This window comes from Anopheles ziemanni, chromosome 3, assembly GCF_943734765.1.
Source record: "Anopheles ziemanni chromosome 3, idAnoZiCoDA_A2_x.2, whole genome shotgun sequence".
In the NCBI taxonomy this organism is placed as follows: domain Eukaryota; kingdom Metazoa; phylum Arthropoda; class Insecta; order Diptera; family Culicidae; genus Anopheles; species Anopheles ziemanni.
The window spans coordinates 22,127,253-22,140,424 of record NC_080706.1 but is presented as its reverse complement, the minus strand read 5'-3'; the positions used below and the strand labels follow the sequence as shown (position 1 = coordinate 22,140,424).

General features: G+C 45.3%; 2 protein-coding genes across 2 annotated transcripts; one reads left to right on the top strand and one right to left on the bottom strand.

Moving 5' to 3' along the window:
• The first annotated feature begins 7,635 nt into the window (after nt 1–7,635).
• Nucleotides 7,636–8,437, top strand: LOC131287531 (mitochondrial inner membrane protease subunit 1). Its single transcript, XM_058316590.1, has 2 exons — nt 7,636–7,737; nt 7,804–8,437. Exons 1-2 carry the CDS (start codon nt 7,636–7,638, stop codon nt 8,410–8,412), a joined length of 711 nt encoding a protein of 236 aa, XP_058172573.1. The 3' UTR covers nt 8,413–8,437.
• Nucleotides 8,438–8,540: 103 nt separating this feature from the next.
• On the bottom strand, nt 8,541–12,288 carry LOC131286087 (ubiquitin conjugation factor E4 A). Its single transcript, XM_058314953.1, has 2 exons — nt 9,620–12,288; nt 8,541–9,332 (listed from the first exon to the last, which is right to left on the bottom strand). Exons 1-2 carry the CDS (start codon nt 12,282–12,284, stop codon nt 8,878–8,880), a joined length of 3,120 nt encoding a protein of 1,039 aa, XP_058170936.1. The 5' UTR covers nt 12,285–12,288; the 3' UTR covers nt 8,541–8,877.
• Between the last annotated feature and the right edge of the window lie 884 nt (nt 12,289–13,172).

Here is a 13,172-nt window from a genome sequence, read left to right as displayed (position 1 = left end):
CTATCTCCTTCGACGCATATGATTCTGGGACAGCATCCTACAGCAGTTACTCGGCATCGTAAGTATTTTAAATTGGAAGATACGGAAGTTTTCGAATGACAACTCATAACTTTTGTTTTGTCTCTCTTTTACAATTCAGTACCAACACAGAAAACCTGGCAAATATTTTGAACGATCGTTCAAAAAAGGTGGGATGTGCTCTAATGCAATATGACATCGACGGATCCCAACGATACTTCTACCTGGTGTGTAACTTCTCAGAAAACGTAATCGAAGGCCAACCACTATACACACCTGGATATGCTCCGGCTGTCGGATGTGCAACGATGGACTCGACATACTTAATGCTTTGTCTCACGTAATATTGTCACGTGTTTACACGTTAATTGTACAACCGAAAAGTGCTCAAATCTTCGTTTGAATCGATCACGACGCTATTTGGTACATTTTTTTTCCCGGTCTCAGTCTCAGTAGAGCCCATATCACGATGATGAAAAATTGAAATAAAAGCAATCGCATTAAAGTGATACTTACTAACAACATATGGTAACTAGTTAACATTACATAAGTGAAATTAACAAGGGAAATCTAAGAAAACCTGAGCCAACGCTTGCCCAAATGCAACTGCCCCGTTCCTATTATTGATTGATATACAGTTCGCGAAGCTTGTAGAATACTTGACTAGCTGTTGATGCCAGAGCAGTCGGGATACCGGGTAGGTCAGTTCTGCGAAACCACTCTGAATCTGTTTTTAGCAAAGTGGAAACAGGGGTAAAACCCCAAATGAGGCCCCCTACCCGTCGCATCGTCGCCATATGTGTCCACGTTTTCGCCTGAAGGTTATGCAACAGGTGGAACATCGAATCAGTTTAAATATTTGAACCATTGCATTTCTGTTAGAAGTTGTAATGCTTTGAACTAATCGGTTAAATTAGACAAGATGGATAGCATAAACCAATGAATAGAATTTTCATAATCTCATATAGGGGTGGATGGGGTAATACGCACCCCTTAAGGAAAACTATAAAATTTTCTAACAACTTGGCTCTTGATTGTTGATTTTATCACTGGATAGGATTCATAAATGTTCAAACTAGTTACCAATTCAGGAATATTTTCGTTTTTTGCTAAGAAAAACGTATTTTTTTCAGTTTTGAAAAAGTTCAATTTTTGATCGATCTGTATCTGGTTGAGGCAAAACGCACCTTTGCTAGGGGTAATACGCACCACAACAAAGGGACAATACGCACCACAACAAAGGGGCAATACGCAACATAGCAAAGAGGCAACATCCACTGTCAAATAAAGATAGTTTGTTTATAAACTGGTGCATTTTACCCCGACATACTGGGTGCATATTGCCCCCATTCATAGTTCCCCACATTTTCAACTAAAATATGAGTAAATTTGCATACTTTCCGAAATTTTCTAGAATAGTCTCAAGCACTGATTCTCAATTCACTAAATTTCGTATTCCTCGTGGGTAAATATCGGTTTTTGCACTTAATATTCCTTAGCGGAATGGTAAGTCACATTATAACAAAAACTGTCTGAGCTGAGAATCATTTTGTTTTGCGTTTATTTCGCGTTTCTGTTGATGTAGAGCTATCAAACTCACAGGGTGACCATATTTCAGGTTGATCTTGCAGGGTGACTACTTTTTACGCGTTGAAAACTCGTTTTTCAAGGGAAATGGGAAAGGGTGCGTATTGCCTCAGGGGTGCGTATTACCCCAGCCACCCCTATCTCCTTATCTTCCACGCGATACGGAAAACTGAAAGCGTCGCATGTTGTGATTTTGTTTCCCCGTTTTGCGGTACCATGATATTTACTGATTGTAGAACAGGGGCAAATAGGATTTTCATCAGCATCTGATCGTCATTAATATACAATATACAACTTTAAGCCTAGTTATCTCAGCGAATACCTGACCTACCACAACCGTTTAAATGACATATCGTAGATAAACTACAATTCTATGCTATTGGTGATTAACATTTCGAAAAAGCTGCTTGCAAGTTACTTTGGTTCGAAAAAATCCACAAAAAGGCTCAAAATCGATGACAAAAAAGTATTCGTACATGGTTTGTATTGATGATGTGCCATCCATACATGGTGTACCAATATGTCGCATTCAATGCCCCTTGCCTCAATGATAGTCGGCAAGTGCCACGGCATCATTTCTACCAGTTTTTTTCTCGAAAAATGCTGGAAATTTGACCCGATTCCATTATAGTTCCAAAGATGTCTACTAAGATCAAGTTAATGTCCCGTTGATGGTAAATCTATAGGGATCGATTCCGGATCGATTCGTCAACATTTGTACGGTCTCATAAAGAGCTCACTCGTGAACAATACTTGGCCTATTCTTGGGATCTTTATTTTACTCAGAGAGCATATTATTGAACATCTAAAGTTTTACCTAGCCGTGGCTTGTCCAAGTAACAAAATGGGCGAAGTACACCATGTCCCACAGATATGTTATAATCAATCAATATGAAACGTTTTTTTTTGGGCTATTTTCTTTTCATTCCCTGCACAAAACAAACTTCACTCGACAAAGAAAAACAGATTCTCTGGCCAGCAGAACCGAGCCCACAAAACGGGTGATGATGTAAATATGTTTAAACTGTTACTGGCAAGAGGGAGAGAGTGAAAAACAAAATATCCTTACTATCGCTCCGCACAGGTTTTTCCCTTCCAGAAAAGCTCATTACGAGGGAAGCAAACGACCGAGCCGCGTGCTGCACGTCGGGCGCCATTGCGCGGCCGGAAGCCTTTTCGTGTTTTAATTTCCCTCCTCACCACGGAGAAGCGAGAGGATGGAGCGAACATCTCTTACCCGACACAAAAGGTGTTTGGTTATTTTAATCCACTATATTAAAAGATAATTATATGCGAGGCGAGGAAAATACAAAATTCGGAACGAAATAAATCTCGAACACAGCAACATGCAGCGCCAGGGATGCACATTTCATCCGGTTTGGGTTGCAAATATAATAATATAATAATAATGTCGTTCGATGGCACCACGCAACGGAACGACGTTCGTATGTGTGTGTGCCTGTGTTCTAGTAGCGATGAAAGAACTATCCAGTGGCTTTATCCGGCCGCCGGAAAAGTGCATCGATTGAATATTTAACTCCATACTTGGCTCAACAACCGACCGTGCTGTCAATTTTCCCGGAGAAAAATGCACAGAGAAAGGAGAAAGAGTAGGGCTTTATTTTTCGACTTCCCAGCACAGACAGTGCGCCGTGTCTTTTACGCCCAATCAAGCATGATCCAGCATGGAGAGTACTGCACCGTTTGGATGTCTCCGTGCCTCCTTCTTTCCGCCTCTCTTGTGGCCGCACCCAGCGCCGAGTCGTAATCTACCAAAAATGGCCGCACGTACCGCTTGGGAAAGGCGCTTTGCTTCAATTTCTCAATTGCTTTCCACCGGTGACTTAGGCTTAAAATCGCTCCTCTTGACGGCTTTCCGTCTGGGCCTGGCCCTTTTCCTTCGTTCTACCTTTTCCCAAACCCCGGAGCCCGTGCAGAAGTGCTTCCAGAAAATCCGAAAAGGTTCACTACAGGTTTTTTGTAGACGTTTATTTTTTCATCTCCATCTTTGGTTGCTTTATCGGGGTCACACTTTGGTCCCAAGTGGGGACCGCCGGCCTTGATGATCGTTAATGTTTAATGGTGGCCCAAACCCCTCGATTGAGTTGTTGTTGAGTTGAAGAACCGGATATAAACGAATTGTACCGATAAGCGATTGAAGCGCATCGATTATTCCGAAACGGCAACCGATTGTCCATAAATTCAACTCGAAAGCATCGAGAGAGAGAGGTGGAAAAATGGATAAAATTTTATCATGCTTAAGACGTTCTTTCTGCTTTCGTGAAGGAAAGATATCCTCTTTCTAGGCAAAAAAGAATCGCTCCTGTTGAACATTTCTTGCCGCCAATTTCAGTCTCTGTTTGACCATTTTTGTGAGAGCTATAAGAAATGTTCACCTTCTTTGTGTACTTTGTGTGATTTTTATAAAAAAAAACCTTTATTTTAAATCTCTTATATATTTTTGTGTAATTTTTCTTTTTCAAATGGTGAATCATTCATACGTTTCGGATGTTAGTTCTGTTTCTTTTCAATAAAGTTTTTTTTAGTTTTTGCATATTCCTTCCAGAATCCAACCGGGACCCTTTTCATTACAAACCTTTCAGCCATAACTGAAATCATCCTCTCAAACTCCCACCCCTTCCCCTCCCTCCCACAGCCCTTCTATCCACTAATTCTAGCTCAATTCATCAGTCCACAGCTGGACGCTCTCTTCGCCCCAGCGTTGTGGTTCAGTTGCAATTTCATTCAAGGCAAACACCAATCTTCTCCGCCTCCAGCCTCACTTCTACTTCTCCTTGGGACGATCAAGAGACAGGACCAGCATGTGTCCCGGTGGCGACCCAAGCCAACCCGGTTTTAATCTTTACGAACTTTGCCATTCGGGCACGCGCTTATACCGTTTGGCACGTTCCTTGGCAGTGCTTTGGCCGGAATCCGTTTCTTGCACCGCCCAACCGCTTAAGGCTATGCACCGGGCCACGTCGAAGTCCGATACATACAGGTACACACACATACACACAGACACACGCTAAACAAACTCCGGAGAAAACCACTCTCGACGATTCGTTTTCCGATCCGTGGTCGGATTGAATGGCAAATGGAATCCCAATGGCAGTCGCCGAGCGATGGAGCGGAGAGCTTTTAAGCTTAACGGACTGACATCAATAAATAATTACCCTTCAATACACCCACAGGGGTTTCCCGTGGGGTGGGATGGGTGGCATGTGTCGGCACTGTGGGAGCGCAAAACGGTGGCCCGCTAAGGGGTGGCTGGCGATAATGTTGTAGCTGACTGGGGGAGACACAAGGATCACGCCTTGACCGACCCAAGGCTTCACCGGTGTTGGAGATTACTCTGGGAGCGTGTAATACCTTCATCTTTACCTTTCGGGGGAGGACATAGCGGAGTGGAAAACGTACAGCATATTTTAGGCACTGTAATGGAAGCGTTTAGAGGCAGTTCCACTTGTTAGCTTTATCGCACGTGAGAGGATTCGGCAGTGCTTTATCACCAATGTTCTAATAAATGTAATTAATTTTAGTGGGCCTTTCACTTTAAATTAAATTTGAAAAATATCCGATGAGCAGAATATGTTACTTGGTTACTTGTCAAACCTTCTCCACTGTGCAGTAGCCTGTTTACTTCAAACATAAATCAACATCACACCTTGAAACATCGAATACTGCAGCCCAACCCGACCGATACTGCATTGGTGGTCTCGGCCAACACGAGGTCCTGTTCCTGGTTTTTTTTCCATTTCACTTGTGCAACTGTACAGTTCCCAGGTTTTGGTTTCGGTTCGCAAAAGTTTTGTCACGATGCCAAACCCACCCCAAAAGCCGAAAGGGTGTTGGGAGGGGGGTCGAAATCGTAAGCTGGAAAATAAATTTCAACACAACCGGGCAGCCATAGGGAAATCGCCAAATTGATGCATTTCTAATGATATGGAACACCGACAGTGCAATCCAAAAGCTGGCTCAAAAGCTGGGCCCTGTGAGGCGATGGACCGAGAAAAATAACGTTTTGCCCACTTACTTTCTCTTTTGTGCTACCTTAACCCGATGGAAGTGGTGCATTGGAAAGTTTGTCCGATGAAGTATTTATTATTTGCTCAAACACGCTAAGTGTAAGATGAGTGGCAGAAGAAGGATAACTTATTAAACAGCTTTTCTTTTCCGGCCAGCATAAGTATGGTTCACTGATAAGGCCTTGCGGCAACAATTCGGATGCTTTTGCTTTGCGTTTCAACGGAACACGCCATTTCTAAGTTTATCGCAAAGTTGATAATTATTTATTCATCTCTAGCTCGACTAATGCGATAGAGTTTTTCGTAAAAAACTTTTCTGTTCGTGCTCGTCAACGTATTGCAAAGGTGTACGGATCTGTGCACAAAATAAATAAATATGAGTGGAAATTTGTAAGAAAGAAAAAAATCGATTGGATTTGTTTGTCAATTGTTATTGATTGAAATTACTTTTTCTTGTGTATTTACTAACTGTAAGAAATTGACAACGCCTAAGCTAATTAGCTGTAACCAAGAATTAAAGAAACCCTTAAAATAAACCATAAAACAAACCTTCAACATACCTTTGGAAATACTTTTGATTTCTTTGTGTTTTGATAAAGGTCCGATGGTTCTGCCGTTTCATTTGTTTTGATTGACAGAGGGCAACGGGTTTCCTTCGCGTTTTCATGGTTCAACTGTGACATGCCATTTCCCCCCTTTGGATCGAAGGTAGATTGAGGTTTTCCAATTGATTTGGGTTTGGTCGGAATTCCAAACCGCTTCGTGAAGCATCATTTAAAGCTATTTAAAAGGCCCCACTGACGTGTCCTAGACTCGCAACGAAGGGCCTCAACCGTTCTAGTCTCTGAAGATCAACAAAATCAATATCCTGCAAAAACAAATACGTTTGCTGGTTGGTCGTCGGCTGCCACCGTTGCAAAAGCATGCCACATAATCGGAACATGTGGCACTCATCAGTGCTATCGGTGGAATTGAATTCTCGGATTCGGAATTGCTCGGTAAAGTAAATGTACGGTGCCATATGGTGGACCTGAACACTCCAAACGAATCATAATGAGTACAGGATATTCGATAAATGGCTGCCTTCTTGGGCTCCCAACAAACTTTCGGTGGTTTTGCTGAAAGGGGAAAGTTAAAGTTGTTGCAGCAAACGAAGTATGGTTATTTTAGCGTAAACATTCATTCCGCACATTCCCTTTAACTTTTTTCTGTAGAAACTTTTCAAACGATTTTTATCCGAAAGATACCGAGTCGAAATTTGCTCGCCATAAAACAATTCCCTTCACTTTGGAGTTAACCTCTTCGATTACAAGAAATATAAAAAGTTGAAATTTTCCTTTAATTTAATTAAGGAAACCTTTAGGCAGGTTAAGGACTTACTAAGGCCATATATCCCATTGTGCCGTTCAAACTTTCTAATACAACAAAAATTGTTGCGCGAGTCTGATGATTCCTTTTTTATCCTGTTTCAACAGTTCAGGACAAATGACTCTAGCTTGAAAAACTATCGCTTCTTGGGATTATGGTAAATCTCATCATCAAGTATATTTTGCTTGCAAACATTCCTTATTTACTGTACTTTGAGAAAAAGCCGTTCGCTACAAAGATTGTTCTTTATTTTTAGAAATTTCCAACAAAATTATTTAAATTCAAAATTTAAATCACGATGACGTCACCTGTTGACAGTTGTTCAATTCAAATGTCAAGGTGGAAGGAATATTCTTCTACAAAGTTTTTTGTTATGAAATAGCTTTCATTTGAGGGATTTTAATAAACATTTGGTCAAATTAATAAGAAATATTAAGCAAATTGGCAACGTTTGCCGTTATTTCTCCTAGCGACCCTTGGTTTTTGAGCTTTGTTCAAGCAACCTTGGTCAAAAGGTAAATATTTTGATCGCAGGGTTTGCAAAATACATCTCAGCTGCTACGAAATTCGTAGCGAAATACGTGCCGTTGTGTGTTGATATATTCTAAACTTTGTCTATCGTTGATCCAAACAAATGTTTAAATTCGTTTCTAAAGCGATCGGTGTTTGCGGGTACATTATCCAGTATGGTTGCATTACGCATTGCACCTTCGAGTACATCGGCGATTTTGTTGTGGTAGGCAAATCTTTACATAATGATGTCCATTCGCCGGATTATAACTTCCCGATCGCTTCCTTGTAGTGCGTCGGACCTTCGATGGAACCCACTCTGACGACGAATAATGTGCTCATTACGGATCGCATATCGCCCCGGCTGGCGAAGCTGCAGCGGGGCGACATAATCATCACCAAGAGCCCCACCAATCCGGTGCAGCACGTCTGCAAGCGTATCATCGGAATGCCGGGTGACCGCATCATGACCCGCGCATCGTTCAACCTCAATCCCCTGTCGAATACGTACACGATCTACACGACGGTGTTGCCGAACGCAAGCGTTGAACCGGAACAGCACCAACTGTCGCCCAAATCGAAACAGCACTACGAAGCGCTTGCAAAGCTACGAGAAAAGGTTGACTATGTGAGCCACTCGGTTGAGGAACCGCGGGGGAATCTCCCACCGGAACAACCTCAACACTCCACGGCGGATCTGCACGGGAAGGAAGAAGAAACGTCCCACCAGGAACCACGGACGAGCATCGTCATCGTGCCCCGGGGACACCTGTGGATCGAGGGTGACAATGTGCAAAACAGTTCCGACTCACGCAACTACGGTCCCGTTCCGATCGGGTTGGTCAAGAGTCGCGCCGTGTGTCGTCTTTGGCCGTTGAGTGAATTTAAGCTGTTCGTTTAGGCGCATACCGTGTAATGTGCGGTGGATGGTTGCACTTCCGCTAAATTGTTTTGCATATTGAGATATTAAGATTAAAATAGGTAAAAAATAGTTCTCACACCATAATGGAAGCAACGTTCGTTCGTTTCTCGACTTTTCATCCCATTTATTATTTATTGCACTACCGAATATTCCATACAGAATTTGGTTTTATTGGTCTCACTACACGCAGAAGTGAAGCTAAACGATAAAAGATCATATTACATTACTAATTGTTTGCCGGATGGCAATCGCCACGAACTCGACCCCTGATTACAGCTTAGATTTTGTTAAAATTAAAGAAAACCCTGCACTAAGATTTACGATAAAACCGAAACATGCACGACGATAGCCAAAGTAGTGGTGTTGGGTTTCACGGGACTGGAACGGTGCCGTGGTGCGTTCACGGTAAGGAATTGGCTAGGGAAGGAAGGAGACGGTCCGCTGCTATTGGTCAGCTGCCGTTTGTTCGGCATCAGCAGTGGTGGTCTCATCGGTGCTACTTTCCATCGTCGTCGTCGTCGTCATCGTCGTCTGCGTCGTCTCGTTTGCTTTGGCAGCCAGGGCCACGGCATGGGCGGCCCGTTTCTCCCGTATCCACGCGTCGATTTCGCTCTTCAGTTGATCGTTTCGTTTCACCTGTTCCATCGTCAGCGGCGAACGGTTGAACGGATCGGACTGATCGGAGAGAAGGTGGCGCGCGATCGTCGACCGATCGACGGTGATGCGCGAACTGGGCAGTGTGACGGGGTCGGTCATCAGCGACGACATGATCGGATCGAGGAACTCGTCCGGCGGATCGATCAACGCTTCCTCGTCGATCTTTTGCTGCTTTTCGATGCGCTGCACCTTCTGCGAGAACTCCTGTATCTCGCCGATCAGTTGACCACCGCCGATGCGCGCTAAAAACGAAATGAAGGGGAATTTATTATTATTAAACTGCATTTCAACGAAGCACGAATGGGAAGTTGGATCCACGAGAAATCTCGAAAGGGAAAATTGGACACAGGTATAAATATGTGTCTCGTTTTTCCTCCTTTTTTGATGCATATAAATTGATAAATTTAACTTAGTTCAACGCTTACAAGGCAAGACAGAGTTTTAAACAATTCAAAATAAATGTTACATCCAAATTGTTTGTCGCCAAACATTCACCCTGTTTTCCCTGCCGTCCCACTCCTATACTCACTCAACACCTGCTCGGCGTACTCGAACAGCTGCGGACTGTAGCTACGGCCATCCTGCGAGACGGCCAAACAGAACGCATCGCACTCCCGCAGGTTGACGTAAATGCGACAAATCTCCAGCACCGTCCGTGCCGGATCAAACTCAAACTCGCGCTTATCCTTCACCTTAAAGTTGCCCTTCTTTGGGCCGGTCAGATTGAGCAGGAAGTAGTTCAGCATCGCCGCCACCCGGTCCACCATCGACGAGTGGCAGAAGATGGACTGTGTCTCCGACGTCAGCAGCTGGAGGATGTTGATCGTATCGCGACCGAGAATATTATCGAACCGCGCCAACATCCCCAGATTGCGCAGGTTCGCTTGGTTCTGCTGGCGTTCGGTTTGGGGCAGTGATTCCCACTCGCCGTTGTCCTGGGCACCCTGCATCTGGCGGATCTGCTGCAGGTTGCTCAGCGACTCGTCCAGCAGGAAGATTGCATCGTTGATGAGCAGGTTGATGAAGCGCAGGAAGATGGGCGGATCTTCGGCCTCGATGTTTTCGATCGCTAGCCGCTCCAGCTCCCGGAAGCACTGCTTCTGCTCGTCAAGCTTCCACAGGTAGTCCATGATGGCATACATCGGCCGTCGGTAGTTAAACTTCTGCTCAAACTGCACGCTCTGGCCCGTCATTTCGATGCTCACGAACACTCGCAGAAGATTGGGAATGATTTCGAGCCGGTGCGGATGGTTAGTGAACAGGGCGGCACTGAAGCTGAATCCACCCGTTTCCGAGTCCTTCGGTAGGAGACTCTCGAGACCCTCGGCGAGCCGGGCCCGGAGGTGCGGATTGCGGATGCGCTCCGAACTACCCATAAAGATCAGCACCATCGTGAAGACGGCCTTCTGGGCCTCGACGTCCACCCGCAGCGGTTGGCTGTCGAAGTGGCGCGAAAACTGCAAATATCCCACAATGTTCTCGATGATGTACTCCGGAATGCACTTGAGGACGCGCGAAACTCGCACATCGGTTCGCAATGGCAGCTCAACCGGTTCCACCGTCTGCGGCGAGAATCCTTTGGCCGGATCGAGCGCATCGAGCTGCGCGGCATCGCGGGAGCTAACCTGCGTTAACCAAATGGCGGACGCCTCGTAGAACTGTAGCAACAGCTGATCGGTGGCCGGTTCCAGCAGGACGTTCTGGAGACAGAGGAACTGTTGCGTTTGCGAGGACAGCATCTGCATGATGTCGTTGGCCACATCGGGCCCGTTCTGCGCGATCGTTTCGTGGTACATCGTCTGCAGCCGGTGCAGCTCCCGGTTGGTGCGGAAGAACTTTTCAATACACACGCGAAACCCGAGATCGATAGCCTTGTGCGTCATGAAGAAACACTCCGTGACGAAGTTGTACCGCTCCGCCTCCAGCCGTTGCTCGTTTTCCTCCTCCAGCGGAAGGAGGCAGGTCTCTTTCTCCGTGTCGAGCATGTGCACACCTTTCGTCTGTTTGTCGGCCGCATCCCGGACGGCACAGTACGTGGGATCGACAATCAGAACCTTCAGCTGGGGCTTGAGTAGCGGTTGACAGAGACGCAACAGCACACCGGCCAAATTGATACTGAACGAATCGGGCGACGTGGTTTGGTTGCCAAACATTCCCAGCCCATGGTGCGTGTTCCAAATCTGTCCACGGGGTACATTGGCGTGCAGACACTTTCCTATCCAATCGAGCGTTTTACTTCGGACGTCCCCGCCCAGTAGCAGGAAACTCTTCACAAACCCGTGCATCTGCTCCAGGTGCAGCTTGGTGTAGTTCCACAGGCTCGAGGACAAATTATCACACGCCGAGCGTGTCGTCGTCAGTGGGTTCTCATAGTACTCATACGGTCCGTTATGGTTTTGTGGCATAATCGAAAGCGACAGTAGTTGCCCTAGCAACGATTCGGAGTACTTGATACCCTCGGAGCCCGCGGGTGGTGTGGTGTAGTCGAGAAAAATGTGCGCCAACCGGGGATTGGTTTTGTCGCTGGAGAATACCTGCAGGAACGGCATCACCCAGCGCTCGATGCTGATCAGCGACGCCGTCCGTAACGCCTTCAGCACGTCCACAAACATTGGACCAAAAATGCTTCGAATCACAAGGTAGCCCTCCTCTTCCGTGTCGGAATCGGCGAAAATTTCGCGCACCGTTTCCGACACGAAGTGTGCCTTCACCGACTGGTCATCCAGCTCCGTTTGCTTGAAGATATCGAGCACCTGATTGGATAGGTTTTGGCCCTCGTACAGCTCGGGTTGTTTCAGCGAGGTGCAAGCGTTCCGCAAAATAAGGGCTTTCATTTTGCGCCGATTTTCCACTGCAACACTGTCGCCCTGATCGACGGGTTTTTCATTGCGCACGAAACATCCGTAGAGGTACACGATTACCTTCGATTCCGCGATCTGAGGCGTGTCGGATGAGGTAATGTTGTTGGGGATAAGATACTCCGACGGGTTGAACAGCATGAGCCGCTCGAACAGTGCCTGCTCCAGCACCTCCAGATCAAGCAGCCCATTCTCGACGCCCTGTGCCACATCCTCCATGTAAACCAGCTGTTTGTTTTTCTGCGGATTCTTGTTGAGCGTAATGAGAAAGATTCGCTCGATATGGGCATTCGTTTTCTGCTCAAGCGGGTTGGGTTGCTGCTGCGTTGTGTCCATGTTGCTTTCCGCTGAAGTGTGAAATTGAATCAATAAATAAAACGTGAAGAAAATGTTGCCACGAGCGCCAACAATGCTACCAGCACGACGTACCTGTGTTTGTTTTTCTCTATGAACACTTGAACTTCGAACCAAACGATTGTAATATACCGTGGAATGATACTATAGAGAATGGGTTGCGCTGAGTTTTCGAAGCACTTTCACTAGACAAAACACATTTTTCTTTGCGGAACGATTGATGTTTTCTTTCTGCACAACCAGGACGTCTCGTCAAAGAGTTATCGAGAAAGGAATGACTTTTCGTTTCTCGACCAAGACTTGGTTATTCGCAAGGTTGAGTCATACAGAGCGATTTGAGAGGTAAACATAGCGCCATCTTGGAGTTTCTGAAAACCAAAACAATACTTTTCAAAGAACGTTGTAATGCAATGTAATGAAATGGAATTCCATAACAATAACATCATTTAAGCATAATATAAAACACATTTATGTTGACTTATTGCTACCAACCAATGGCGGATGAAATGTACATGTGATGATGCCGTTGTGCCACAATTAAAATGGTTGCTTCTCTGATACAATATGATACAATATGATGTTTCATAATATTCTGTTTTCTTATGTAAATAATTAATTGAATTTAACAAGAACGTGCTCTCCGAATCCGAAAGTCGATAACCACCGACTGACAGCACATGTCGACAAAATATAACTAACAGCATTTGTCGATGAAATGAAACTAACAGCACTTGTCGACAAAATACAACTGACAGCAGAAAGGAACAGCTGACAGCAAAACAAATCGTTTCGAATTTTCAGTCTGTCGACGACAGTTAACGAAGGTGGTCGTGGTCGGTGTGCACCGCGGGCTACTACCTGGCACAATCG